This window comes from Macaca mulatta, chromosome 19 (assembly GCF_049350105.2).
Source record: "Macaca mulatta isolate MMU2019108-1 chromosome 19, T2T-MMU8v2.0, whole genome shotgun sequence".
Lineage (NCBI taxonomy): Eukaryota > Metazoa > Chordata > Mammalia > Primates > Cercopithecidae > Macaca > Macaca mulatta.
Window position 1 is genome coordinate 1,524,321 of NC_133424.1, and position 25,720 is coordinate 1,550,040.

Sequence of the window (25,720 nt, forward strand, 5' to 3'; positions counted from 1 at the left end):
AGCCACCCGCCGCGAGCCTGCGCCCCAAAATGCGTGGGCACCCCTCGCCAGCGCTCCCGTCTCCTCTCCACCCACCCGCCACGGGCCCGCACCCCTCGCCAGTGCTCCTGCACTCTGGTCTCTGCAGAGCCACATGGAAACACCGCAGAGGCACCCAGACAAAAGCCGCCCTGTAGCAGCTGGGCCCCCAACCACCCGCCAGGGCCCACTGTGCTCTGTCCGTCACTCACTTTGGACACCCCTGGCATCTACCAGGTGCCCTGCACATGCTGAGTGACTCGAGGAGATGGAGACCCACACACGCCCCAGCACAAGAGGAGGTCGCAGGAGTGGGGCCGGGGGCTGCCCTCGGGTCTGCCATTTCCCTCAGAGGGTGGCCAGGTGTGCGGTGAGACGGGGCCGCGTGTCCAGCAGAGCTTGGAGTCTGCAGCGGTGGGCAGGCGGGCTTTAAAGTGGGGGTGCCTCGGCCAGGTGATGGGGCGCGTGAGCTCCCGCTTCGCAAGCCAGCACTGGGCACTCACCCCACCCTCGCTGCCCGCCCCGGAGCCGCAGAAAGGAGTCCATCGGCACACAGCAGGGCGCCTCTGTGCCGGGAAGGCCTCTCGCCGCGGGAACGCAGCCTAATTGGAAGAAGTGCTTGCCGGAGGCGGAAGGCGGGACCCCTGGGGACAGTGGCAGAAATGGCAGAAACTTTGGCCCAGGGACTAAGCAGCCTCCAGCAGAGCGCAGCCGGAGAAACACGACAGGGACAGAGCCAGGCAGAGCCAGAGAAACAGCACGCAGACACACACAGTTCACAGAGAAGTGCAGAGATCCCAGAGACATGCAGAGACAGTGGAGATGCGCAGACACACCACACGGAGCCAGGCAGATGCCAGAGACACGCAGACATACGGAGACGGTAGACAGACAGGCAGAAACACCACACACAGGCAGAGACGCCAGAGATATGTAGAGACAGTATACAGACAGGCAAAGACACCGCACTGACATAGGCAGATGCAGGCCTGGACAAAAGCCACCCTGACGACAGCCCCGTCCCACCCACCCGGCCTGCTGTGTCCTGTCCCCACTGCTCACTTTGGACGCCCGGGCCTGGCATCCACTAGGTGCCCCATAAATACTGATTTAAAGACAGGCCAAGAGGACACAGGCTCCCGGGCACCACACCGAGGCTGTGGGCGGGGCCTGAGCGTTTATTGGGCGCCGCACCGAGGTTGTGGGCGCAGAGGGCGTTTATTGGACCCGCCCTTCCCAGCTGCAGCTTGTCCAGGTTCAGCGCTCTCGGCAGGAGAGGCGAGGAAACCGAGGCAGGCGAGCCGGGTCACCCCAAGGTCCGCGGGGACCCCCGGCCGTCACAGACGGTCCTCTGGATGCGGATGGTCCAGGGATCGGGGGGTCCCGGGAGGGCGGTGTGTGGGCCACGGGCCCAGCTGGACAAAGGCAGGGGCTTCCCCAGCAGCTCTGCTGGTCACGCAGGCGTCCGGCCCATGGCCTTCGACAGCCCTGCCAGGTGGGCTGAGGTTAACTGCGCCAAGGAGCGTCCAGGGAGAGCGGTGGCTCTCGCAGCAGCCGGACTCAGGGGTAGCTGAGGGGCACCCGCCACCAGAGCCCGCCGCACAGGCAGTTCTTGATCCAGCGCTGTTCCCACTGCTTCACCGCTGTGGTCCTGTTGGGCGACTTGAGCATGGTGACGCAGCCGCACCTGCGGGGAGGCAGGCGCTGGGCGGGCTCCTACTTCTGGGCGGGCCTCCCTCACGCCTGCTCCCCGTGCTCCCACCTGCCACAAGGCCTCTGCCCACGCTGCTGCACCCACCGGGAAGAACTACTGCTCTCTGAAGTAGCCCCGCCATGCCAAGTTAACTGTTCCACATCCTGGGATCCCGGCTCCAGCACTCCCTCTGGGACACGCTCCCCTACCACGCTCGACTGTCTGGAGCCTTGGCTGGAATCAGCTGGGCCATCCCGGGCGGCAGAGCTCTGGGAGTCAGCAGGCTCAGGGCCCCTCACCTGGTGCAGGCCTTGCACTCCTCCGTGGGGCAGGCGCCAAGGTGCAGCCTCCGCAGGTGGTCGATCTTGGGCTGGCCTGGGGCCCTGGCGGGAGAGGGGAGAGCGTGAGGAAGGGCTGGGCACCATGAGGCCAGGTTCCGGAAGGGGCATCTGTCCACAGGCGTGGGTGGAGGGGGTGGCCGGCTTCACACCATCTGCCAGGTGGGCCCAGGTGTCTGTGAACAGTTAGGTGGGAGGTGCGGGACCACGTGAGACAAGCCCAGTAAAGGGTGTGGGGCCCCCCACACACGGAGGAGGGTCGGTCTCCCAGATGCCTGGGAAGCCCAAGGCTCAGGGGCCCAGTAAAGGGGACGGGGCCCACACAGGGCACCTGGGAAGCGGAGAAGGTGCTTGCGACCCTCCCATTTGAGACTTTACAGAAGGGGGTATGTGAGGCTTCCACACCACCTCAGCCCAGACCCCCAGCCTGGGGGCACCGGGACCTCTGTACAACAACAGATTCTGGTGGCAAAAGCTGCCCTTGGTGGTGGGTGGGGGGCCTGGGTCTGGGTAGGGGTGAGCTGGCTTATTCTGCTCTCATTAAATATTTGAAATTTTCCCAGTTTACAAGCCTCTGACGTAACCGTCCTCTTTCCATCAAGTCTTTTCCTGAAACCCAAACCCTCGTGCGTGACTCACTAGCAGGACCCTCCCACAGTGAGCACGAGGAAGAGAATGCTGGAGGTCCCGGAGCCAGGCCAGGCCCAGAGCCAGGCTACTGGGGGTTCACTTCATTTTCTTCTTTTTGCTCATCTGTGTTTTCTAAAATTCCAGCCATGAGCCATCAGCGGCTCAGGGGGTTTGGGTGTGCTCCTGGTCAAACGCATGTTGGATATGGGCTGGGGGTCTGACGGGCCTGGGTTCAAATCTGGACTTGACCACTTCCTGACCACGTGACCCCAGACGAGTGGGGTGACAAGGTCCCACCCTTTCCAGGCTGGGTTTCCTCACAGTGAAGTGGGTGACAAGGTCCCACCCCACAGGGCTGCTGGGTGGCCGGGGTGAGCTCAGCAGGCTTGGGTTGTCCAAACCCTGCATGTTCCAGAGGAAGGCCAGCCCCGAGCCCTGCAGCTGACCTCGTAACCCCGGGAGAGCCTTCTGGTGAGGTGTTTGTGCTCAGCGGTGCCCTGGGCCATGCTATGGCGTCTCTCTCCATCAATAAGGGGATTGACGGTGAGGCCTCACATCCAGAGAGACCAGAGACTAAGGGCAGAAACTAAGGGCACCCTGCACAGCAAGGCTAGCACACAATCAGTAAAAACCAAGGCAAGGCCGGCGCGGTGGCTCACGCCTGTAACCCCAGCACTTTGGCAGGGCGAGACGGGTAGATCACCTGAGGTCAGGAGTTCAAGACCAGCGTGGCCAACATGGCGAAACCACGTCTCTACCAAAAATACAAAAAATACCTGGGTGTGGTGGTGACGCCTGTAATCCCAGCTACTCAGGAGGCTGAGGCAGGAGAATCATTTGAACCTGGGAAGCAGAGGTTGCAGTGAGCCAAGATGGCACCACTGCACTCCAGCCTGGGCGACAGAGCAAGACCGTCGGGGCGGGGGCAGTGGGGAAAGCGAGAGGGTGAATGGAAGGACTGGGTGCCCGCATGGGTGGTGGTTCATGGAAGAGCAGGGACGCCACTAGGGTATGGCGTTAAGGGCACCTGGAAGGAAGCAGCAGTTATGGCCGTGTGGATTCAGGGGCCCTGGGGCAGGACATAGAGGGAGGGAGCTGTGTGGATTCAGGGGTCTTGGGGCAGGACATGGAGGGAGAGAGCCGTGTGGATTCGGGGGGGCCCTGGGGCAGGACATGGAGGGAGGGAGCTGTGTGGATTCAGGGGTCTTGGGGCAGTACAGGGAGGGAGGGAGCCGTGTAGATTCAGGGGGGCCCTGGGGCAGGACATGGAGGGAGGGAGCTGTGTGGATTGGGGGGCTCTGGGGCAGGACACGGAGGGAGGGAGCTGTGTGGATTCGGGGGGCCTTGGGGCAGGGCATGGAGGGAGGTGTGTTTGGGGACCAATGCAGGGACACACGCACCTTGCAAGGCCATCGAGCTGCAGGGTGGCAGCACTGCCAGGCAGTGTGGGCGCCCGGCCGAACTGCAGACGTAGGGGCTGTTTGGGCTGCAGGCGGCTGACCAGGCCGTCGCTGGCGGGCAGCCAGTCCAGGCTGGGGATAAGCAGCTGGCTGGGCAGCAGGCAGCACTCGTCCACCAGCGCCTCGTCTGGCTCGCTCGCTGGGCCCTCATCGCGACCTGCAGAGAGGGGTGGCCAAGGTCTCGGCAACTCTGCCTGGGGCAACCCTGCCCGGGGCACCACCCGGCCACCCGGGACGCACGGGGAGCCCCTCCAGTTCAGGAGCACCAGGTCGGGGCCCCGGCTCTGTCTGCCTGGCTGGGTGACCCCAGGGTTCTCTCACCCTCTCTGGCCTCAATAATGAGACTCCCTCATTCACTTAAAAAGTATGTAGGAAGCTGGCCGGGCGCGGTGACTCACGCCTATAATCCCAGCACTTTGGGAGGCCAAGGCGGGTGGATCACGAGGTCAGGAGATGGAGATCATCCTGGCAAACACTGTGAAACCCCGTCTCTACTAAAAATACAGAAAGTTAGCCAGGCGCAGTGGCGGGCGCCTGTAGTTCCAGCTACTCCGGAGGCTGAGGCAGGAGAATGGCGTGAACCTGGAAGGTGGAGCTTGCAGTGAGCCGAGATTGCGCCACTGCGCTCCAGCCCGGGTAACGGAGCAAGACTCCATCTCAAAAAAAGAAAAAAAAAGTATGTGGGAAGCACTGTGCCTTTCCCAGACACTGAGACATAAGAACGATCCAACCCACCCTCCTCACATACACACAACCTGACAAGGAGAGACAGCAAATAGGAGCCTGGGAGTGGCTGCCATCCCAATGGCACCCACACCGAGCATGGACCTGTGCTGCGAACCGAGGAAATGGCAGAGATCAAGGCAGAGCCATTGCCACCTGCAGGGGCTTATGTTCTGGCGGGGGGCTCGGACACGGTGCATTCTGGTAGGAGAGGGGAGCAGAGGGCTTATGTTCTGGCGGGGGGCTCGGACACGGTATGTTCTGGTAGGGAGAGGAGAGCAGAGGGCTTATGTTCTGGCAGGGGGCTCGGACGCGGTGTGTTCTGGTAGGGAGAGGGGAGCAGAGGGCAGGGGGCCTCACAGCAGATCCAGAGCTTGGTGAGCAAGCGGAAGAGCAGCGACATGCTGTCCTGGGTGTCCGAGGTGGCTGTGTACACAGGCAGGCAGCTGGGCTTCAGCAGGCCCCAGATGCGGATGACCACCATCAGCTCCCGAAGCATGCCCAGCGAGGTGCCATCCCGCAGGAAGCTGTGGCCCGGCCTCAGCAGCGAGCCCTGCCGGAAAGAGGCATCGGAGTAGCTGGGCGGCGGGGGGGCAGATGGTGATGGGATGAGGTCTCTCGGGTCCGGTGGAACCCCGACCTGGAGGCAATGGACAGGGTCTGGGACGTTTGTGGTGGTCAGGACTGGGGAGCTCCTGGCACGGAGTGGGTGGATGCCGGGGACACTGCTCAGCGCCCTGCAGGGCCCAGGACAGCCCCGTCTGGAGAGCTGTCCCATCCCTGAGCCGCCACAGGACTAAGAAGCGGCTCTGGCTGAGGCCAACGTCCCCACCGGCACATGGAGGAGCAGCCGCCCCCCACAGCTGAGTGGCCCTGGTGGCTGTACTGGGAGCCGAGAGAACCTGGCAGCCTCAAGTCCCACAAGGAGCAGACAGGGACTTCAAACCGTGCCTGATGGGCGCGGGTGGAGAGACAGAGGCCCCAGGGCAGAATGAAACTTGGGGAGAGAAGTCACGGTTTGGGCAGGACAGAGTGTGTGGGCGGGGGGAGGCTGGAGCCCTGCTCGGGGCACACAGGCCGCATACTTGAAGGTGGGGGTGTGGATGGAGACTTGATGATTTCAAAGCTGCCAACTCCCCCCAACCGCCTCCTGCACCGGGAGCTGGGGAGAGTAAAGGGTGGGACCGAGAAGGGGCAGGGTCTGGGAGGCGGGGCTTCGAGAATGGGCAGAAAGTGTGTGGTCAAGGAAGGGTTTTTTGCAGAAGCTTCATGGAGGTGAGGGCTCTGAGGTGGGGCAGCGCTTCAGGACGGGCGGGATAGGCAGTGGAGCTTTGAGAATAGACAGTGTCAGGAGGTGGGGCTCCAAGTAGGGGCGGGGCTGAAGTGGTTTTCAGGGGCAGGGCCAAGGAGGCAGGGCCCAGATGAGGGGCGGGGCCAGGGAGTCAGGGCTCAGATGAGAGGCGGGGCCAGGGAGGCAGGGCCCTGATGTGGGGCGGGGCCAGGGAGTCAGGGCCCAGATGAGGGGCGGGGCCAGGAGTCAGGGCCCAGATGAGGGGCGGGGCCAGGGAGGCAGGTCCCTGATGAGGGGCGGGGCCAGGGAGTCAGGGCCCAGATGAGGGGCGGGGCCAGGAGTCAGGGCCCAGATGAGGGGCGGGGCCAGGAGTCAGGGCCCCGATGAGGGGCGGGGCCTCGGGGAGGGCAGCCTCAGGGGCGAGGGCAGCCTCAGGGGCGAGCGCAGCGCACCTGGTTGGGCAGGCTGGCCAGCAGGTAGAGCACGAAGTCGCCCACCCACTGCAAGAGCTGCTGCAGCGCCTGCAGCGTGTTCATGTCCAGGACAAACTCCTCCGTCTTGAGGTTGATCATGACCTTGTCAATGTCTGCAAGGAGACACGGGTCGGGTCAGCTCGGGCTTCTTGTACACGGTGACCTAACTGCACCCCTCGGTCCTTCGACCTGCACCGAGCGCCCAGCCGCTGCCAGGACACAAGGGGACCCACGGCGGGAAGGAGAAGGGGGCGATGGCGTTGCCAGGGAGGAACCGGGAGCCCACTGCCCGCCCACCTGGGGGCCGCTTCTCTCGGCCTGCAGGCCTTGGCGCGGGCAGGTCCCCATGCCAGGGCCACCACTGCTCAGGCCCGGCCCGCTGGTGCACATCTGCCCCTGCTCCGAGGTGAACTCTGTGAACACAGCAGTGTGTCCACACTGCAGCTGCAGCCACGCAGGACCGGCACCTGGCGCCGGTTACACACCCAACAGATGCCTGTTGGATGGTGACTAGGGTGGCCCCACAGAAATAATGACTGTGCACACAGCTCCTAGATACCACGAGCGCCACACGCCCACAGTGAGCTGGGTACTCCAGACAAACAATAACCCTAATTTTTAAATTTTTTGAGACTGAGTCTCACGCCGCCCAGGCTGGAGTACAATGGCACGATCTCAGCTCACTGCAAGCTCTGCCTCCCGGGTTCAAGCAATTCTCCTGCCTCAGCCTCCAGAGTAGCTGGGACTACAGGCACCTTCCAACGTGCCCTGCTCATTTTTGTATTTTTACTAGAGATGGGGTTTCACTGTGTTAGCCAGGATGGTCTCGATCTGACCTCTGACCTCATGATCCGCTCACCTCGGCCTCCCAAAGTGCTGGGATTACAGGCCTGAGCCACTGCGCCCGGCAACCCTAATTTTTAAGAGACAACCTGCCAAGCACAGCGGCTCACGCCTATAATCCCAGCGCTTTAGGAGGCCGAGGCGAGTGGGACACCACGTGCTGGGTGAGCTGCTTAGCCTCTCTGCCTCAGTCCCCTTATAGCAAAATGGGAGAAGGAGCAGACCTGCCACACAGGACCCGGGTGCCGCGTCTCGGCCTGGGAGTAGCATCTCAGCCCCCAGGTGGAAGGATCGCTTGAGCTCAGGAGGTCAAGACCAGTCTGGGCATCACAGTGAGACCTTGTCTCTGCGAATAATTAAAAACTGCGTGTGTGGCGCACGCTTGTAATCCCAGCTACTCCAGAGGCTGAGACGAGAAGACTGCTTGAGCCTGGAAGGCAGAGGCTGCACTGAGCTGTAACTGTGCCACCGTGCTGCAACCTGGATGACACAGTGAGACCCTGTCTCTAAAAGGCTGGGTGTGGTGTAATCCCAGCCTTTAGGCTGTATCCCAGGACTTTAGGAGGCTGAGGCAGGTGGGTCATTTGAGGTCAGGAGTTCGAGACCAGCCTGGCCAACATGGTGAAACCCCATCTCTACTAAAAATACAAAAATCAGCCGGGCGTGGTGGTGCAGGCCTGTAATCCCAGCTACTTGGGAGGCTGAGGCAGGAGAATCACTTGAACCAGGGAGGCGGAGGCTGAGGCTGCAATGAGCTGAGTGTGACACTGCACTCCAGCTAAGACCCTATCTCAAGAGTAAAAACAATAAATAAATAAAAAAAAAAAAAATGAAAAGAGCCTCAAGGCCCTGGGCGCGGGACAGGACCCACCGACGTCAGTGATCTTGGCGCAGATCTCGGTCAGCCGGTCGCCGGGGCTCTTGTCGGGCGTGTTGAGGAAGTGGGGGCGCAGCAGCGACTTCAGGGTGGAGCTGATGGCGATGAGGAAGAGCTTGGTGTGGTAGTCGCACACGCGGGTCACCGTGCAGGGCGACAGCTTGCAGAGCGAGGCCTTCATGGCCAGGATCCGGGTGGAGAGAACCTGGGGGCAGGAAGCCGGGTCACCCCAAAGGGCTGTGGCAGAGGCGCCCGCCAAGGCTCCAGTGGGGAGAAGAGCAGTCCGACCCTGAGCCCAGGTGTTCTGTGAGCTGGGAAAGCTGCTTCACCTCTGCACCTCAGCAACCTCGTGGCTAAACGGGCGCAGAGGACCGGCCACACAGGACCAGGTGCCGGATCTCAGCTGGGAGCAGCTCTGCCCCGGCGGGGGCGTCCTGGTGATGTCTGCAGACATTTCTAGTTCTCACCACTGGGGGTGCCCCTGACAACTGGAGGCCAGGGAGGCTGCTCAACAGGATGCCCCCCACCCCAGAGGCTGCTCCAGCCCCCGATGTCCGCGGTGCCTGCAGGGAGACCCTGGTCTAGCAGGACAGAATTAATGAGTTGAAGCATTTTGGGAGGCTGAGGTTGGAGGATTCCTGGAGGCTGGGAGTTGCAGAGCCTGTGTAACACAGAAGACCTCATCTCTACAAAAAATAGAAATAACTAAAAAACAAAAATGAAACACTTGGCACGCAGTGAGGGCCCAAGGAGGGAGAGAGTGAGGCCTCGCCATCACAAGCCCCGTCACTGGCTACGGATCCCAGCCATGCCGGGGTTTAGCATCACAGCCCCCTGCCTGGGTCTCCCGTGTCTCTCAGCAGGCTGTGCTGTGAGTGGGATATTTTTCCCATTTTATCTTCGTATTGGTTCTTGGCGGCATAGAGGAACACGACTAAGGTTTAGAGGGCTGGTCCCATGTGCAGCTGCCAGATGAGCTCGTTAGATCTGAGGTCTTTCGCAGACACTCTGAGATTGCAGGCGCATGACGACATCACTGCAAGAGACCTTTCTGATGGGCGGGCCTCTCTGTCCCCTCCTCTCCTTCCAACGGCCAGGCCTCCGTGTCCGCCCTCTCCTCTCCTTCCAACGGCCAGGCCTCCGTGTCCGCCCTCTCCTCTCCTTCCAACGGCCAGGCCTCCGTGTCCGCTCTCTGCTCTCCTTCCAATGGGCGGGTCTCTGTGTGTTCATCTTCTGACTGTGCTAGCTGAGGCCTCACACCACGGGCCTGCCTGGTGTGCACCCTGGAACCCTCTCTCACTCTGAGAGGACGACTTAGAAAGACACCCCCAGACTGGGAACACTGGAGAAGGGAGTCATCCAGGGAGCATCAGGCCTTACCTGTGAGGCTTAACGTGTTACAGAGGAAACTTCCCAAGTGAGGAGGGAAACAAAGTGCTCCTCTGAGGTGCAGCTTTACTGGACGGGCCTCTGGGTGCACACCCCACGCACAGCCTCACCTGCTGCAGGCTACCTGCCCCTCCTGCCCTCCGCCTGCCACAGAGCCCCTGATCTGCCGCAGGGACCCACCACAGCTGCCACAACCCCGTCTGCCGCTGGGACCCCCACGTCTGCCGCAGAGACCTCCACAACTAATGCGGGGACCCCCCTCCCTGCTGCTGGCCCCTCACTGACCACGGGGCCCCTGCCTGCTGCAGGGCCGCCCCCACCTGCCACGGGGCCCCACCTGCCACATGACCTCACCTGCTGCAGGGCAGCGGTCTGGCGCGTGTACTCCTCATGCAGCTTCTCCACCAGGCTCTGCACCATGCTGGGCTGCACGTGCAGCAGGATGTCCCACCAGTCATAGCCGGTTACCATGCAGTACTCCAGCAGGAAAAGCAGGTGCCGCAGTGCCAGTCCCACCTCCAGCGGGTGGCCCATGGAGGGCGAGAGGCGGAGCACGCTCAGCTGCCAGAGACAGAGCCCAGGGAGAGCCGGGTGAGACGTGGGGCTGCAACCTCAGCCAGGAGGGGCATGGGGCCCTGGGGCTGAGGTGCGTGTTGTCGGGGGCGGGGAAGGGACCTGCAGCTCCTCTCCAGGTGGCTCTGGGCCCACCCTGGAAGCAATGAGGCAAGCGAGGCCCTTTATTGAGCCTACTTTGAAGGCTCCAGATGGACCCATGGGCCAGTGGACCGGTGGGCCAGCCATGCTTGTGGGCCTGTATGTGCACGCCCCCATGTGCCGGCCCGTGTGCGTGCATGTGTCTGTACTGCCTGCACCTTTCTGTCAGGGTCATGGACAACGCCTCTGGGAACAGGGAAGGAAAACTTCCCGAGCCCTGACTGCGCTGGACGCGGAGCCAGGCTTACACTCGTCTCCTTTAACTGAGGAGTCCACCTCGTGAAAGGCGGTCCTCTCAACAGCTCCTAGCTAGGAAGCTCCTAATATGCGCTGTGAGCCACCCCAGTGACCTCGCTCATCGAGATGAACCCATGGCACAGACGAGGCAGCCCAGGCAGGGGCTGGCGAGGGGCTTGCACCTGCAGTCCCTTCCCCAGGGGGGCACCTCCCTCTGGCACCCCATCAGTTCCAGCCCCACACACACAAGCAGCTCACCTTCCCCTGGTTGTCAATGCCCACGAGGGCCAGTGAGGTCCAGGAGAGCTGCATGGCCTTAAAGTGGACGGCAGGGCCTGCGGTGCGGGGGCGCTTGATGGCCGGCTCGTCCACGGGCCTCGGGGTTGCGGAGCTGTAGAAGACGGCCATGGTCTGCAGTGAGAGCCGATGCACGATGTGGACGCTGCCGTCGTGGAAGGCCAAGGCCAGCCCTGCGGGGCACGGGCACTCCTTAGGCATGGGCAGGGCCCTGGACACGCCCACCTGAGGAGGGCCAAGGCTACCCATTTAGGGGATGAGCCCTCCCCGGCATCCAGTACCCGTGCCCCCAGCTGCTCCTTCTTCAGTTACAAAGCCCCTGAGCACCAGGGGACCAGGAGTCAGCAGCCTTGGCCACACTGCTCCCAGCCCCTCACAGCTGGGGCCATGTCCTTGCTGACATACCACTCAAGGAGCACAGGGGACGAGGGCGCTACAGGTGGGGGACCAAGGGGTGGGGGACCAAGGGGTGGGGCTCCTGGCATCCCAAAGAGAGGCATCTTAGGGTGGTGGGCTGGGGCTGTCAGTCACACTGGGGTCTGCCTCTGTACGAAGGCCAGGGGGAGGTGGGGTCCAGAGCCCAAAGCTCATGGAAAAGAGGACACAAAAGGAGTCGCTGCAGTAGAGAGGCTGGAAAATGGAGCATAAACCGAGGGCTTTGGAGCACAGAACCGCATCCCCTGAACCTCTCTGCAGGCTCCGAGAACAGTCCTGAACCCTGAGCAGGTTTTGATCAACGCTCTTTCCAGGGAACCAGGGGAGAATGGGAGCTGGGGGAAGGGAGGGACCTGAGCTAGAGCGGACTTGTCCCCACTTCACAGCTGAGCAAACAGGGTCAGCAGTGAAGAGCGCACAGACTCACTCAGGGGCATGACGCCACGGTTTGAGCTCAGGACCCACATTACAGCTGCTGCAGCGCGGAGAGGAGCAGCCTACCCGGAAAGGAGTTCCGCCCCCAAGTTCCCCCGGCTCCCTTGTTGATTTGCTCCCTTTACAAATTAAAGAGCACTGAATCTGTCTGCCAGCCTCACAGATCCCGAAAGATGACGTCTGCCTCCTAATCGGGAACCCATCAGAGCCCAGGAGGCCGAGCTCCCACGGCCCCGCGGCCTGGGCTCAGGGCCCACCTCCCCCCCTATGAGCTCCCACGGCCCCGCGGCCTGGGCTCAGGGCCCGCCTCCCTTGGTGTGAGCTCCCACGGCCCCATGGCCTGCGCTCAGGGCCCACCTCCCCCGCTGTGAGCTCCCACGGCCCCGTGGCCTGCGCTCAGGGCCCACCTCCCCCGGTGTGAGCTGAGGCCGAGTGGCTGCCGCTGGCTCCACCGTACCGAGGCCAGGGTAGAACTGCGTGTCGCTGGCCACCTTGAGGTCGGTGTTGGTGAGCGAGATGGGCAGCTTGGGCAGCGCCACGGCCGACACACGGTCCAGATCGTTGGTGGCCGACAGGATCCGCCATTTGAGAATCGTGGGCTGTTTGTCGCCAACTGAAAAAGCAGGGGCAGGAAAACAGGAAGGTAACGGAGTGAAGACAGGCTGAGGAGCAGCCGCAGGAGCCCAGCAGGACCCGGCTTGCAACCGCCCAGGGCCCCTCCCGGGTCTCCTTTTTTTTTTTTTTTTTGTATTTTTTTTTTTTTTTAGTAGAGGCGGGGTTTCACGTGTTAGCCAGGATGGTCTCGATCTCCTGACCTCGTGATCCACCCACCTCGGCCTCCCAAAGTGCTGGGATTACAGGATTGAGCCACCGCGCCCGGCCCCCTCCCGGGTCTCACGCAGCCCGGCTCCCACGCCCGGAAGACGAGGCCCGGCCAATCCGAGCGCTCCGTGCCTCGGCCACTGATTGGTTCCGGGACGGGCACGTGACCCACGCCGGGCCAACGGGATGCGGCCCCGGGATTTCGTGGACACCTGTGGGGTGGCGCCGTCTCGCCCCCTCGCTGGAGCGGACAGTGGGGAGACGACGCCCCCCCAGACCTGCGGCCATGCAAACCCTAACACTCTCTCGGCCTCAGTCAGCTGAGCTGGGACTTCCATCCCTCCTCAACTACAGTTCCACGCTCCCCACACAATAAAGCCACGCAGGACGGTCGCACCCACAGATCTGCTGCCTGGCAGCCTCTGTGTGAAGACGCAGCTCCTCCCAGCAGGGCAGAGGCTTCTGCTACCATCTCGGGCCGAGTGGTAGCCAGTGTGACACGGCCGGGCACCTGGGCTCACGCCTGCCGTCCCAGCACTTTGGGAAGCCAAGGCCAGAGGATGGCTTGAGCCCAGGAGTTCAAGACCAGCCTGGGCAACACAGCAAGACCCCATCTCTACAAAAAGTACAACAAACGTTAGCTGGGTGTGGTGGTGCACGCCTGCGCGTGCCTGTAGTCCCAGCAACTCAGGAGGCTGAGGTAGGAGGATTGCTCGAGCCCAGGAGGATGAGGCTGCAGTGGGCGGAGATCAAGCCACTGCATTCCAGCCTGGGCTACATAGGGAGAGCCCAAGTCAAAAACAAAACAACGGCCGGGTGCGGTGGCTCAAGCCTGTAATCCCAGCACTTTGGGAGGCCGAGACGGGCGGATCACGAGGTCAGGAGATCGAGACCATCCTGGTTAACACGGTGAAACCCCGTCTCTACTAAAAAATACAAAAAACTAGCCGGGCGAGGTGGCGGGCGCCTGTAGTCCCAGCTACTCGGGAGGCTGAGGCAGGAGAATGGCGGGAACCCGGGAGGCGGAGCTTGCAGTGAGCTGAGATCCGGCCACTGCACTCCAGCCTGGGTGACAGAGCGAGACTCCGTCTCAAAAAAAAAAAAAACAAAAAAAAAACAAAACAACAACAACAAAAAACGGAGACCCAGAGAGCATGTGCGGGGGGGTCCTGCTCTTGCTGCTTGTGGGACACTGAGGGCAGCCAGAGCCGGCCTGCTGGGGCATGTGGGGCCAGTGGACGGGCGACGCCACCTCGGCTGCTGACCGCAGACACAGAGGAACCAGGACGGAGCAGCTGAGGCAGCCCAGCCACAGAACCAGAGCAGGGCTGCTGGTCTGAGCTGCTCGGTTTGGGGCTGGCTTGTTACTTGGCTGAAGCCGACGACCACACGGCTGCTCTGTGCCATCCGCGTCATGAGGTCTCTGCTCTGGACAGGGTATCACGGTCACAGAGCCTTGGCCTCCTGCAAACCTGTACAGGGGTCCCATGAGCAGCATTCCCCTGGGGAAACTGAGGCCCAGAGAGTGGCTGAGATGTCCGGAGGGCACACAGTGGTCAGGGTGGCTGGCCCTGTGGAATTGAGCCTCTCACAGGAAAGACAGGGTTAGCACTGAGTGAAGCAGCTGCCATGATGAGCACACGCCCAGCTGGTGCCCGGGGCGCCCTCACAGCCCGATTTACGTCCCCTCCTCCATCCAACTGACGGCTGCGGTCAGCATTTCTTTTTTTTTTTTTTTGAGACGGAGTCTCACGCTGTTGCCCAGGCTGGAGTGAGCGGCGCGATCTCGGCTCACTGCAAGCTCCGCCTCCCGGGTTCACGCCATTCTCCTGCCTCAGCCTCCTGAGTAGCTGGGACTACAGGCGCCCGCCACCGCGCCCGGCTAATTTTTTGTATTTTTAGTAGAGACGGGGTTTCACTGTGGTCTCGATCTCCTGACCTTGTGATCTGCCCGCCTCGGCCTCCCAAAGTGCTGGGATTACAGGCTTGAGCCACCGCGCCCGGCCTGCGGTCAGCATTTCTAAATGACAGGGGACTTGAAGCAGGGGGAGGCTAAGCTGCTAAGTGCGGACGTGGGGCAGTGGGTGAAGAGCTGGGTGCCGCAGGGACTGAAGCCTGGCATGGTGGGGACGTGGGGTGGTGGGGGAAGAGATGGGTGTGGCAGGGACTGTGTCTCAGTGGCCCCCAGCTGCAGGGACGTGAGACCCAAGAAAGGCTGTGGCGTGCGTGTGAGACGTGGCTCTTAGGGACGAGTAGGAGCTGGGCCAGCAGGTGAGGACGGCTGCAGGAGACGAGGAGGAGCGTTGGAGCCCGGGACTACCCGGTGGTCTGGTTGTGGGCAGACAGTGGACACAGATGTGCCCAGCGGGGGTACCAGGCAGTGAAGCTGAGGGTCCTTGCAGCCCTGCCTGCCACGCGGGGTGGCGCCAGGTGCTGCCATAGGAACCAGCGCAGCTCAAACTGCAGGGTGACTCACCACAAGGCCCGGGGGAAGGAACGAGGCCTGGGGGAAGGAACGGCAGTGGCCCTCTTCAGCTGCCCGGTGACTCACGACGAGGCCCGGGGGAAGGAACGGGCAGCCGCCCTCTTTACCTTTACCGCCCCTGCGGCCACAATGGGCAGTTGACGTAAACACCTGCAGGCCCCAGGAGCCATCGGGGCCTCTGGACACGGGCTCATTAGTGGCTTCTGAGGAGCACCAGCCCACACGTCCGGCCGCTCCAGGGTCCATTCGCGCTCGTCGGCAAATGCCTGGGCTCTTGTCTGCCAGGAAAACACTTCCCTTCTCCAGGGCGGAGGCCGGAAACCGGGCCCGCAGCCGCCGAGGCTCTGAGCACCAAGTGGCTGTTCTGGCCACGGTCATGGCAGGCGGGCGTCCCTGCTTCGCTCCAGCCCCAGGTTTTGTGCCGGAGGTGGGGGTGGCGGGCTTGGCTCCGTGGGTGCGGGGGCCCATCGGGCAGATAGAGATGGGAATGGGGGCCCCAGAAGAGGCTGCTGGGGAGGTGGGTGGGGGCGGGGGTGGGGTGAGGGGCGTGTTCTCAGTGGCCTCAGCTGACCCGCTGAGCCGTGGCTTCCTCTCCCTGAACCAGCTTCTGGAGGATTCCGTGCACTGCCCCCGCCCGGTCTGGCCTGTGCCCTGCTGCCTGACGGCCCCACCCACAGACCCACACTCCACAGCCGCCTGCACGCCTGCAGCCCCTCACGGTGTCCCTGCTGGGTGAGCTCGGGCGAGCAACGCCGCCTCTGAGCCCCGGCTCCGCGTAGGATGGTGGCAGCCGCTGCGGCGGGAGTGGAAGGATGGAAGAGTCTACACGCCTAACACACTCAGAAGGCCGGCAGGCACGGGGTCACGCCCCAGATCCTAGCACTACTGGAGGTCAAGGCAAGAGGATCGCTTAGGGGTGGGGTTCAGGACCACCCTGGGTGACAGAGCGAGACCCGCCTCCAAATTAAAACCAGCTGCCCCCAAGGGCAGGCCCAGGGCCTCCCGCAGCCGGCCGGAGACTCACCCACGGGGGAGATCTGCTGGAAGATGTTGTTCACGGGAAGCCCCTCCTTGCGCAGGGACCAGCATTCCACGATGCTGCTGGTCTGGCTGGACGCGCACAAAAGCACCTACGGGGGAGGTGGGGGTGAGGGCAGACCCGGCACTGCTGTGCTGGCCACGCGACCAGAGCCTGAGCCATGGGACCCTGGGGCCACGCCTGCCCCTCGAGGCCCTCCTGGATTCCAGCCCAGGCCTGCCTGTCCCCAGAGCCCAACGTCCACTCACAGGAACCCAGATGTCCCCAGATGGTGCCCCCCACAGGGAGAGCAACGGGACAGGGAACCAAGTCGGGGGCTTCTAGGAGTTTGGGGCGTTACTGATTCCGAATTACAACGGATATCCAGGCGACCTGGTGTGGTCGGCTGGACAGTGGTCCCCAGAACATCCCATCCTCAGCTCTAGGACCTGTGGCTGGGCCGCCTCTCACACAGAAGGAACCTGTGGGTGGGATTTGGTTCAGGACGCTGAGACGGGAGAGCATGTTGGGGGGGTCCAGGGGCCCCATTGTCTTCACAGAGTCCTCACGAGAGGATGTGGGAGGGCGAGATTCAGAGAGAGACAGGAAGAGGCTGTGCTGTGGCCGTGAAGCGGGAGGAAGCGGCCCCGAGCCGAGGGACTGGGCGCCCCCAGATGCTGGGAAAGGTAGGAAATGGGTTCTCCCCTGGAGCCCCCAGGAGGGACCGGCCCTGCCCACACCTTGGTTTAGCCCACGGCCCCTGTGGGTCTCCACCTCCAGGACCCTGAGAAGCAGAGTTCCATTCCAAGCCTGCCAGCCTGCGTGACAGCCCGTGTCCGCTCACCTGCTCTGACATGTCCCGGGCCAGGAACTTGAGATGGGTGATGGCGGGGAACTTGTCCTTGCGGTTCAGGTCGGTGGTGCAACGCATGAACAGGGAGGGCAGGATCTCCGTGTCGATGCGGCACTTCTCGCTCACCACGCTCACGCACACCTTGTAGAACTGCACGGGCGACGCGCTGCTGCCGTCTGCCGTGGCCACCACGATGTTGCCGCCGCCTGTGAAGGCGATGTCCGCCAGGGCCACACGGCCGCGCAGCCGGCACAGGCTCTCGGTGGACGTCAGCACCTGCCCGCTGGGCTTCAGCAGGGACACGGTGACCAGGCCGCTGACCGTCACTGCGATCCAGCCCTCCATGGGCTTGCCGCCGAACAGCGTGAGCGACGGTGAGAACTTCACTCGGGAGAACTTCTCCCCGAAGCTGGAGGCGCCTGACTGTGGAGAAGGGAGGGAGGAGGGGCCGCTCAGGCTCACGGGGGTTCCCCCTGTGACCCCGAGAAACACTCACACAGAACCACGCAGAAGCCAGGGGAGTGTGCACCTGGGTTCAGATCCTGACTCGGCCACCTGAGCCGTGTGGGATGTGGTCCCCTCCGACCCTCCGTCTCCTCATCTGAAAGGTGGAAGGAATGGCACCTTTGCTTTGGAGGACAGCGGGGAGGATTAAATGGTGAACGTGTGTGCAATAGGAGTCACCTCCTCTTTCTGTAAAGGGACCAAAACCGGCATGCTCGGTTCTGGGAGCCAGGTGGTCCCTGTTGCAATGACTTGACTCTGGCTCTGCCATGCGGCACACAAGCAGCCGGGCAGCTGGTGCCAACGTGCCCCACTCACAAACCCAGGTGGGGTCTGTGTGGCTCTGGGCCGCACCGTGCAGACCTGAGTTGCAGCACTCAGGAAATGGTGTGTAAGCACCAGCAGCTGCTGTGGGCACTATTTGGTTTCAAATCAAATTTGTCAAGTTATTATTTACATACAAAAACATCCACCCTTCTTTCAACAAGAGTCTTTTAAGAGATGGGGTCTCGGCCGGGGAGGTAGCTCATACCTGTAATCCCAGCACTTTGGGAGGCTGAGGTGGGTGGATCCCCTGAGGTCAGGAGTTCAAGACCAGCCTGGCCAACATAGTGAAACCCTGTCGCTACTAAAAAATACAAAAAAATTAGCTGGGCGTGGTGGTGGGCGCCTGTAATCCCAGCTAGTCAGGAGGCTGAGGCAGGAGAATCGTTTGAATCCAGGAGATGGAGATTGCAATGAGCCGAGATCGCACCATTGCACTCTGGCCTGGGCAACAAGAGCGAAACTCTGTCTTAAAAACAAAAAACAGGCCGGGCGCGGTGGCTCAAGCCTGTAATCCCAGCACTTTGGGAGGCCGAGACGGGCGGATCACTAGGTCAGGAGATCGAGACCATCCTGGCTAACACGGTGAAACCCCGTCTCTACTAAAAAATACAAAAAACTGGCCGGGCGAGGTGGCGGGCGCCTGTAGTCCCAGCTACTCAGGAGGCTGAGACAGGAGAATGGCCCGAACCCGGGAGGCGGAGCTTGCAGTGAGCTGAGATCCGGCCACTGCACTCCAGCCTGGGCGACAGAGCGAGACTCCGTCTCAAAAAAAAACAAAAAACAAAAAAACAAAAAACAAAACAAAACAAGAAAAATGTCGCTATGTTGTGAAAAGATGCGAGGGAGAGAAAAGTGTGTGTCATACTTATCATACAGATCCACTCTAGGTTACAAGTTTAAAAAAAACACTTTTTATAGCAAGAAGCAGGTCCAGAGGTCCAGGCAGTGAGCCAGGCCTGGCGGTCAGTGGTTACTGTGGCGACGAGGCAAGCATCTGGTGTCCGCACCGCACACGTCTGTGTGGGTCGCAGGCCGGCCTGTTTGACGGTATTTTAAAGGAGCACATGTGCCTGTTATTAATATAATTAAAAAACAAAAATTTGGCTGGGTGCAGTGGCTCACGCCAGTAATCCCAGCACTTTGTGAGGCTGAGGCGGGTGGATCACGAGGTCAGGAGTTCGAGACCAGCCTGGCCAAGATGGTGAAACCCCATCTCTACTAAAAATACAAAAATTAGCCGGGCATGGTGGTGGGCACCAGTAATTGCAGCTACTTGGGAGGCTGAGGCAGGAGAATCGCTTGAACCCGGGAGGTGGAGGTTGCAGTGAGCCGAGATCACGCCACTGCACTCCAGCCTGGGTGACAGAGCAAGACTCTGTCTCAAAAAAAAAAAAAAAAAAAAAAGAAAAAAAAAAGAATAAAATGTATTTGGTTATTTTAAAAAGCGAGGCTGTGACTCAGGCCACAGCGGGGATGCACCTTGAGGACGTCACACTCAGTGAGAGACGCCAGACACAGAAGGCCACGCAGTGTGTGGTCCTATTTCTATGAAATGTCCAGGACAGGCAGGTCCGCAGAGACAGCTGGGTCCTGGGGGCTGGGGTGGGGGAGGGATCGGGGTGACGCAGGATGGGGACCAGGTTTCCTTTTGGGGTGATGAGAATGGTCTGAAGCTGGGCACAGTGACTCATGCCTGTCATCCCAGCACTTTGGGAGGCAGAGGCAGGCAGAGCACCTGAGGTCAGGAGTTCAAGACCATCCTGACCAACATGGAGAAACCCCATCTCTACTAAAAATACAAAAAATTTGCCAGGTGCGGTGGCGCATGCCTGTAATCCCAGCTACTTGGGAGGCTGAGGCAGGAGAATCGCCGGAGCCCAGGAGGGAGAGGCTGCAGCGAACCAAGATCGCACCACTACACTCCAGCCTGGTCACAGAGCAAGACCCTGTCTCAAAAAACAAACAAGATAAAGGTCTGGCCGGGCACACTGATTCACACCTCTAATCCCAGCACTTTGGGAGGCTGAGGCAAACAGATCACCTGAGGTCAGAAGTTCGAGACCAGGCCGGGCGCGGTGGCTCAAGCCTGTAATCCCAGCACTTTGGGAGGCCGAGGCGGGCGGATCACAAGGTCAGGAGATCGAGACCACAGTGAAACCCCGTCTCTACTAAAAATACAAAAAATTAGCCGGGCGCGGTGGCGGGCGCCTGTAGTCCTAGCTACTCAGGAGGCTGAGGCAGGAGAATGGTGTGAACCCAGGAGGCGGAGCTTGCAGTGAGCCGAGATCACGCCACTGCACTCCAGCCTGGGCAACAGCGTGAGACTCCGTCTCAAAAAAAAAAAAAAAAAAAAAAAAAAAAAAAAAAAAAAAGAAGTTCGAGACCAGCCTGGCCAACATGGTGAAACCCCATCTCTACTAAAAAAACACAAAAATTAGCCAGGCGTGGTAGGTGCCTATAATCCCAGTTACTCAGGAAGCTGAGGCAGGAGAATCGCTTGAACCCAGGAGGCAGAGGTTGCAGTGAGCCAAAATCACACCACTGTACTCCAGCCTGGGGGAAAGAGTGAAACTCAGTCTCAAAAAAACAAACAAACAAACAAAAAAAGGATAAAGGTCTGAGGTTAGCTGTGGTGGTGGCTGCACAGCACGGTGAGTTACACGAAGCCTCTGGACCGTGTGGGCTGTGCACTCTCAGTGGGTTAGTTCTGTGGTCTTTGAACTCTATCCCAATAAAACTGTTACCAAAAACAGGAAACACAGACAAACGGGACAGCAGGATGAGGAGTACGCCCTGGAGGGCCCCCGTGGCATGAAGCGGGTGCTGTGTGCACTGCAGCCATGCGGTGACAACGGCGGTCCCTGGGGAGAGACTCAGGAAGGGACGAGAGAAAAGATCTGGTCCACTGCATCCCTCCAGGAGGGCCTCCTAGTTCCTGCAAGAGCCCCAGCGCAAGCAGACGCAGAGGCACGCACCGGGGTGGCTGTGGGGCCTTTGCCAGGAACGTCACCGAGACCCCGCCGTCAGTGAGGACACTGACACACGGAGGTGTGGAGTCAGAGCCTGAACCCAGGTGCCCCCCGCCAACCCTGGCCGTGTCTACTCTGAACTGTGGGGCTGAATCACAGGGCGCAGAGAGAGGGACTCCGGGATGTTACTAAATCGGAGGGTGGGCTGCATTCGGAAGACAGCGGCCACCAGTGATACAAGCAGCTAGCTGAGGACAGTAGCCTCCAGTGAAAGAGACGACTCACTGAGAACGGCCATCCTCAGTTGAAGGAGGAGCCCCCTGAAAACACAGGTGCTAATGACAGCCTGACTGCAGGTGGGAGCCAAGTGCAAGGTTCAAAAAACCAGGGGATGCTGCTGATGGAGAGGAGACGGGCCGGTGGGTGGCTGGGCGGGGTAACATCTCATCCATCTCATCCGCCTCACCCGCTCACTCGGGCGGGACACTCACCTTCTCCACGTGCAGGGCCAGCTTCACACCGTTGTGCAGCCAGGACAGGGCCACAATGGGGTCCCCCTCCACCAGGCTGCCCACCGAGCTCTCCCAGCTATTGGCCAGGTGGTCCGCCATGCTCCAGCACTTGATCTGCCCGTCGGCGTCTGCTGACAGGAGCCGGGAGCCTGAGGGCAAGAAGCCATCATTGGGAACCTTCCGGGGATGGGCAGAGCGCCTGGGGGAGCCAGCCCGGTGGAGAGGTCTCGGCCCAGGTAGGGCAGAGCGGCAGGTGGCATGAGGCGCACTCCAGAGACGCCCTGAGACACCCTGAACAAGAATGATTCAGGGCACTGCGGGAAGAGCAGCACCCGCAAAGCCGCAGACCAGGGGCTCCAGACCCAGCGCCGGACTCCAGACTGACTGGGGAACACGGGCCCCCTGCTCCGGGATCCGGGTCGCCGCCCCCAGCCACGTGGGACCGGGGCCTCACCTGACTGATCCCACTCCAGGCAGGTGATGGCCTCGCGGTGGTCTGAGGGGATGGAGTGCAGGTCCCAGGGGTGCTCCGTGTCCAGGATGTGGATCATACGGGTCAGATCTGTGGGGACGGGACATGGTCATCACGGCCTGGCGCCATGGCCTGGAGGCGAGGACGATGACCCCGGGCAGGCTCCAGGGAAGCCAGTGCGTGTCCCACCCCAGGGAGGTCACAGAGCTGCTGTCAGTCGGGTCGACAGCTCAGGGAACGGGCTGTCCCCCCGCAGGAACTGAGCAGGCCCGTGAGGCGCCATGACCGCGTCTTTAAAACCAGATTAGAAGAAAATGACCCCAAAACATGAACAGTGGGAGCCTCTCCACAGCAGGTAATGGGGGCCTTTTATCGCCCTGATTTGATTCCAATTTTCTGTGGTTTTCTAATTTTCTCTAATGACCACCTATTATGAGTGCCTATTACTCGAACAATGGAGAGAAGATGGGCATAGCCACCACGTACCTTTCAAAAACCAAACAGTGACACATGCTGTCTGGAAAACTGGGGCACGTGTCTCCAACAAGCCTCCGTCAACCACCGCCCCAGCCCCACTCGATCCCACACACGGGGCGATCTCATGTCTCCCGGCCCCAGGTTTGGGGAGCACTGAATCCACCCTCTGTACCCCCAGAAGGCTGAGGCTCTCACCCAAGTTACAGAGGAGGGCTGGGGAAGAGTGAGGGGAGGCCTGAGAGACCGAGTCCCCGCATGGCAGCGTGCCGGGCACCTGGGGAACAGGGCAGGACACCGTGAGGCCGGGAGGGGAAGCGGGTGGCGGGGGGGACACACCCTGGTCGTCGCTGCGCAGGTCCATGGTGAAGGCGATGAGATTTCGGCAAGACCAGGCGCAGGCCAGGGGCACCGATGGGCAGTGGGTGCTCTTGGACCATTTCTCCCACTCACAGACGTAGGCCAAGTCCATCATCCCACCTGCCGCTGGCCGCCGCAAGTCACACATGAGGGCAGTCACCAGCTCCTGCGGGAGGGAGGTGTGGCGGGTCAGCTATGTTGGCTGAGCACCCAGGGCATGCCAGGCCGGAAGTGGGTAAACGATGGAGGCCTGCAGTGGAGGGAACGGCCAATGCAAAGGCCCAGAGGCGAGACAGAGCCTGGGCGTTCCCGGCTGTCCATGGGGCTGGGGCCGAGGGGGAACGTGGAGAGGTCAGGGCCAGTCCTGGGCTGGTGGGCTTCTACCGTCAGCAAGGTGGGAGCCCGGGAGGGCTGGGACCTATTTGGGTTTCACCAGGACCCCTCTGGCTGTCTGGGGAAGGGACCATGGGGGCCAAGGGCACAGCTGACAGATGCGGCGGAGGGTCTGCACTGGCCCAGGTGAGTGATGATGGGGGCGGCAGGCGGACCCTGGGTCTCTCCCGAAGGAAGAACCCACAGACAGGCAAGCAGTAGGGTGGTTCCCTGTGGCCACGGCGGGGCAGGCGTGCTGGGGCTAAGGGGCTTGCTGAGTGTGACAGGGAATGCCTGTGGCCGAGGCGGGGGCTGAGTGTGACAGGGAACAGAGGGAGCATTTCCTCGGGGTTTTCTAAGCACCTGACATCTGGACAGGCTGTTTTGCTTCAGAGGCAAAAGCCCAGTGAGACTGGAATGACCACCAGCCCCATTTTCCTCAGGCCCTAACTCCAGCCCCCTACTTCTTCAGGGTCTGCCCCAGACCCCCAAGGATCCGCCGCAAGCCCCTAAAAGTCTTTCAGCCCCGCCGCTGATACTCTTTGCTTCCCACACTTCAATTCACCCCTTGAGCCTACGGCCTCACCCGAAATTCTCTGGCTTCACCGTAGGGGTCCCATGTACTGTTCAGGTCCAGCCTCCAATGCCCCCAGCTCTCCAGGCCTCACCCCTAAGACTCCCCAGTCCCCAGACTCCACTCCGGGGACCCCATGTACTCTCCAGGCCCTTCCCCTACCGCCTCCAAACACCAGGCTTCATCCTAGGGACCCGTAGCCTCTCCCGGCCCCGCCCCCATAACCCCAAATCTCCGGGTTCCACCCTAGGGACCCCAGAACCTCTCCAGGTCCTGCCCCTATAACCCCAACTACCAGGCTTCATCCCAGGGACGCCTCAGCCTCTCCAGGAACCGCCCCTATAACCCCCGATCTCCAGAGACCCTATACCCTCTCCAGACCCCTATAAATCCGCAGTCCCCAGTCTCCACCCCAGGGACCCTATTCCCTCTCCAGGCCCCGTACCGATAACCCCCAGTCTCCAGGCCCTGCCTCTACAGACCCCCAGTCCCCAGGCTCCACCCCAGGGACACTATTCCCTCTCCAGGCCCCCCCCCAACAATCCAACCAAGCGCCTTCAACCCCGCCCCAAACTCTCCTTAGGCCCCGCCCCGACCCCCGCCCCGCGGGCCTCAGGCCTCCCGCGAGTTTCCGCCGCAAACCCGGAGCCCCGGGCCGCCTACCCAGCAGCCTTTGCTCCCGGCCACGCCCCCTGACCCCGCAGGGCCCGCCACGCCCGCGCCGCGTTCCCTGGGGTCCAGTGACACGGTAAGGGGTCCGTCCGCCCTCGCCGGGCCCCCGCAGCCCCGCACTCACCTGGCCGGCCCGTGCACCAAGCCCAGCGGGCGTCCGCTATGCGAACTTCCCTAGCGCCTCGGCTGCGGCGCGGCCATCTTCCCCGGCACCAACCAGTCGCCTGAGTCGCGCCGCCGCCTCCCAAAGACTTCTGGGAGGGCGGTGCGGCTCAGGCTCCGCCCCGCTTCCGGGTATATTTGCATACGAGCATTTCCAGTAATTCCCAGCAGCCACTGTAGCTATATTTGGTAGAATAACGAGCACTTTCTCAACTCCAGTTAATAACTGCGTTAGTTGCGTGACACATTGGACTAATACAAATAGAGGTTGAATCTCTAGAGCAGTGGAGACAAGTCGTCGTATGTGTAAAGAAATGTCCTCCGGGGACTATAAATAGCTGGTGGTAGAACCAATGTGTCGTGCTCGCTTCGGCAGCACATATACTAAAATTGGAACGATACAGAGAAGATTAGCATGGCCCCTGCGCAAGGATGACACGCAAATTCGTGAAGCGTTCCATATTTTTGTCCTTTATTTCTTCCCCCCAAAACGGAGTCTCGCTCTGTTGCCCAGGCTGGAATGCAATGGCGCGATCTTGGCTCGTTGTAACCTCCGCCTCCTGGGTTCAAGCAATCCTCCTGCCTCAGCCTCCCGGGTAACTGGGACTACAGGCTCCCGCCACCACGCCCGGCTAATTTTTGTATTTTTGGTATAGACGGGGTTTCACCACGTTGGCCAGGGTGGTGTCGATCTCCTGACCTCCTGATCCGCCCGTCTCGGCCTCCCAGAGAGCTGGGATTACAAGCGTGAGCCCCCTTGCCCAGGCTTTCTTCCATTTTCTTTCTTTCTTTCTTTTTTTTTTTTTTTTTTTTTGAGACGGAGTCTCGCTGTGTCTCCCAGGCTGGAGTGCAGTGGCGTGATCTCGGCTCACTGCAAGCTCCACCTCCCGGGTTCACGCCATTCTCCCGCCTCAGCCTCCCAAGTAGCTGAGACTATAGGCGCCCGCCACCTCGCCCCGCTAGTTTTTTTTTGTATTTTTAGTAGAGACGGGGTTTCACCATGTTAGCCAGGATAGTCTCGATCTCCTGACCTCGTGATCCACCCGCCTCGGCCTCCCAAAGTGCTGGGATTACAGGCTTGAGCCACCGCGCCCGGCCTCTTTTTTTTTTTTTAATTAATTTATTTATTTTTATTGTACTTTAAGTTCTGGGGTACATGTGCATAACGTGCAGGTTTGTTACATATGTATACTTGTGCCATGTTGGCGTGCTGCACCCATCAACTCGTCAGCACCCATCAACTCGTCATTTACATCAAGTATAACTCCCAATGCAATCCCTCCCCCTCTTC

The 25,720-nt window shown here is 61.1% G+C and overlaps 1 protein-coding gene and 1 non-coding gene across 4 annotated transcripts in view; one reads left to right on the forward strand and one right to left on the reverse strand.

The window, feature by feature from the left end:
• MED16 (mediator complex subunit 16) overlaps positions 1-24,493 on the reverse strand; it is a 28,849-nt gene extending 4,356 nt beyond the window's left edge. The window contains exons 1-15 of one of the 3 annotated variants that reach the window (XM_077978719.1): positions 24,392-24,493; positions 22,629-22,815; positions 21,798-21,905; positions 21,323-21,492; positions 17,023-17,454; positions 16,185-16,290; positions 12,311-12,466; positions 10,945-11,156; positions 10,090-10,296; positions 8,341-8,551; positions 6,606-6,739; positions 5,223-5,415; positions 4,080-4,296; positions 2,011-2,094; positions 522-662 (exon numbers count right to left, since the gene is read on the reverse strand). In XM_077978719.1, coding sequence (XP_077834845.1) covers positions 522-662; positions 2,011-2,094; positions 4,080-4,296; positions 5,223-5,415; positions 6,606-6,739; positions 8,341-8,551; positions 10,090-10,296; positions 10,945-11,156; positions 12,311-12,466; positions 16,185-16,290; positions 17,023-17,454; positions 21,323-21,492; positions 21,798-21,905; positions 22,629-22,797 — 2,540 coding nt within the window. In that variant the 5' untranslated portion in view covers positions 22,798-22,815; positions 24,392-24,493. Of the gene's footprint in view, positions 1-521; positions 663-1,140; positions 1,706-2,010; positions 2,095-4,079; positions 4,297-5,222; positions 5,503-6,605; positions 6,740-8,340; positions 8,552-10,089; positions 10,297-10,944; positions 11,209-12,260; positions 12,467-16,184; positions 16,291-17,022; positions 17,455-21,322; positions 21,493-21,797; positions 21,906-22,628; positions 22,816-24,391 lie in introns of those variants that run through there. The other 2 variants (XM_077978717.1, XM_077978718.1) reach the window with 2 other exon arrangements.
• Positions 24,494-24,789: 296 nt separating this feature from the next.
• On the forward strand, positions 24,790-24,896 carry LOC114674229 (U6 spliceosomal RNA). The gene has a single exon (XR_003725246.1). It is a non-coding gene; the product is annotated as a U6 spliceosomal RNA (small nuclear RNA).
• The last annotated feature ends 824 nt before the right edge of the window (positions 24,897-25,720 follow it).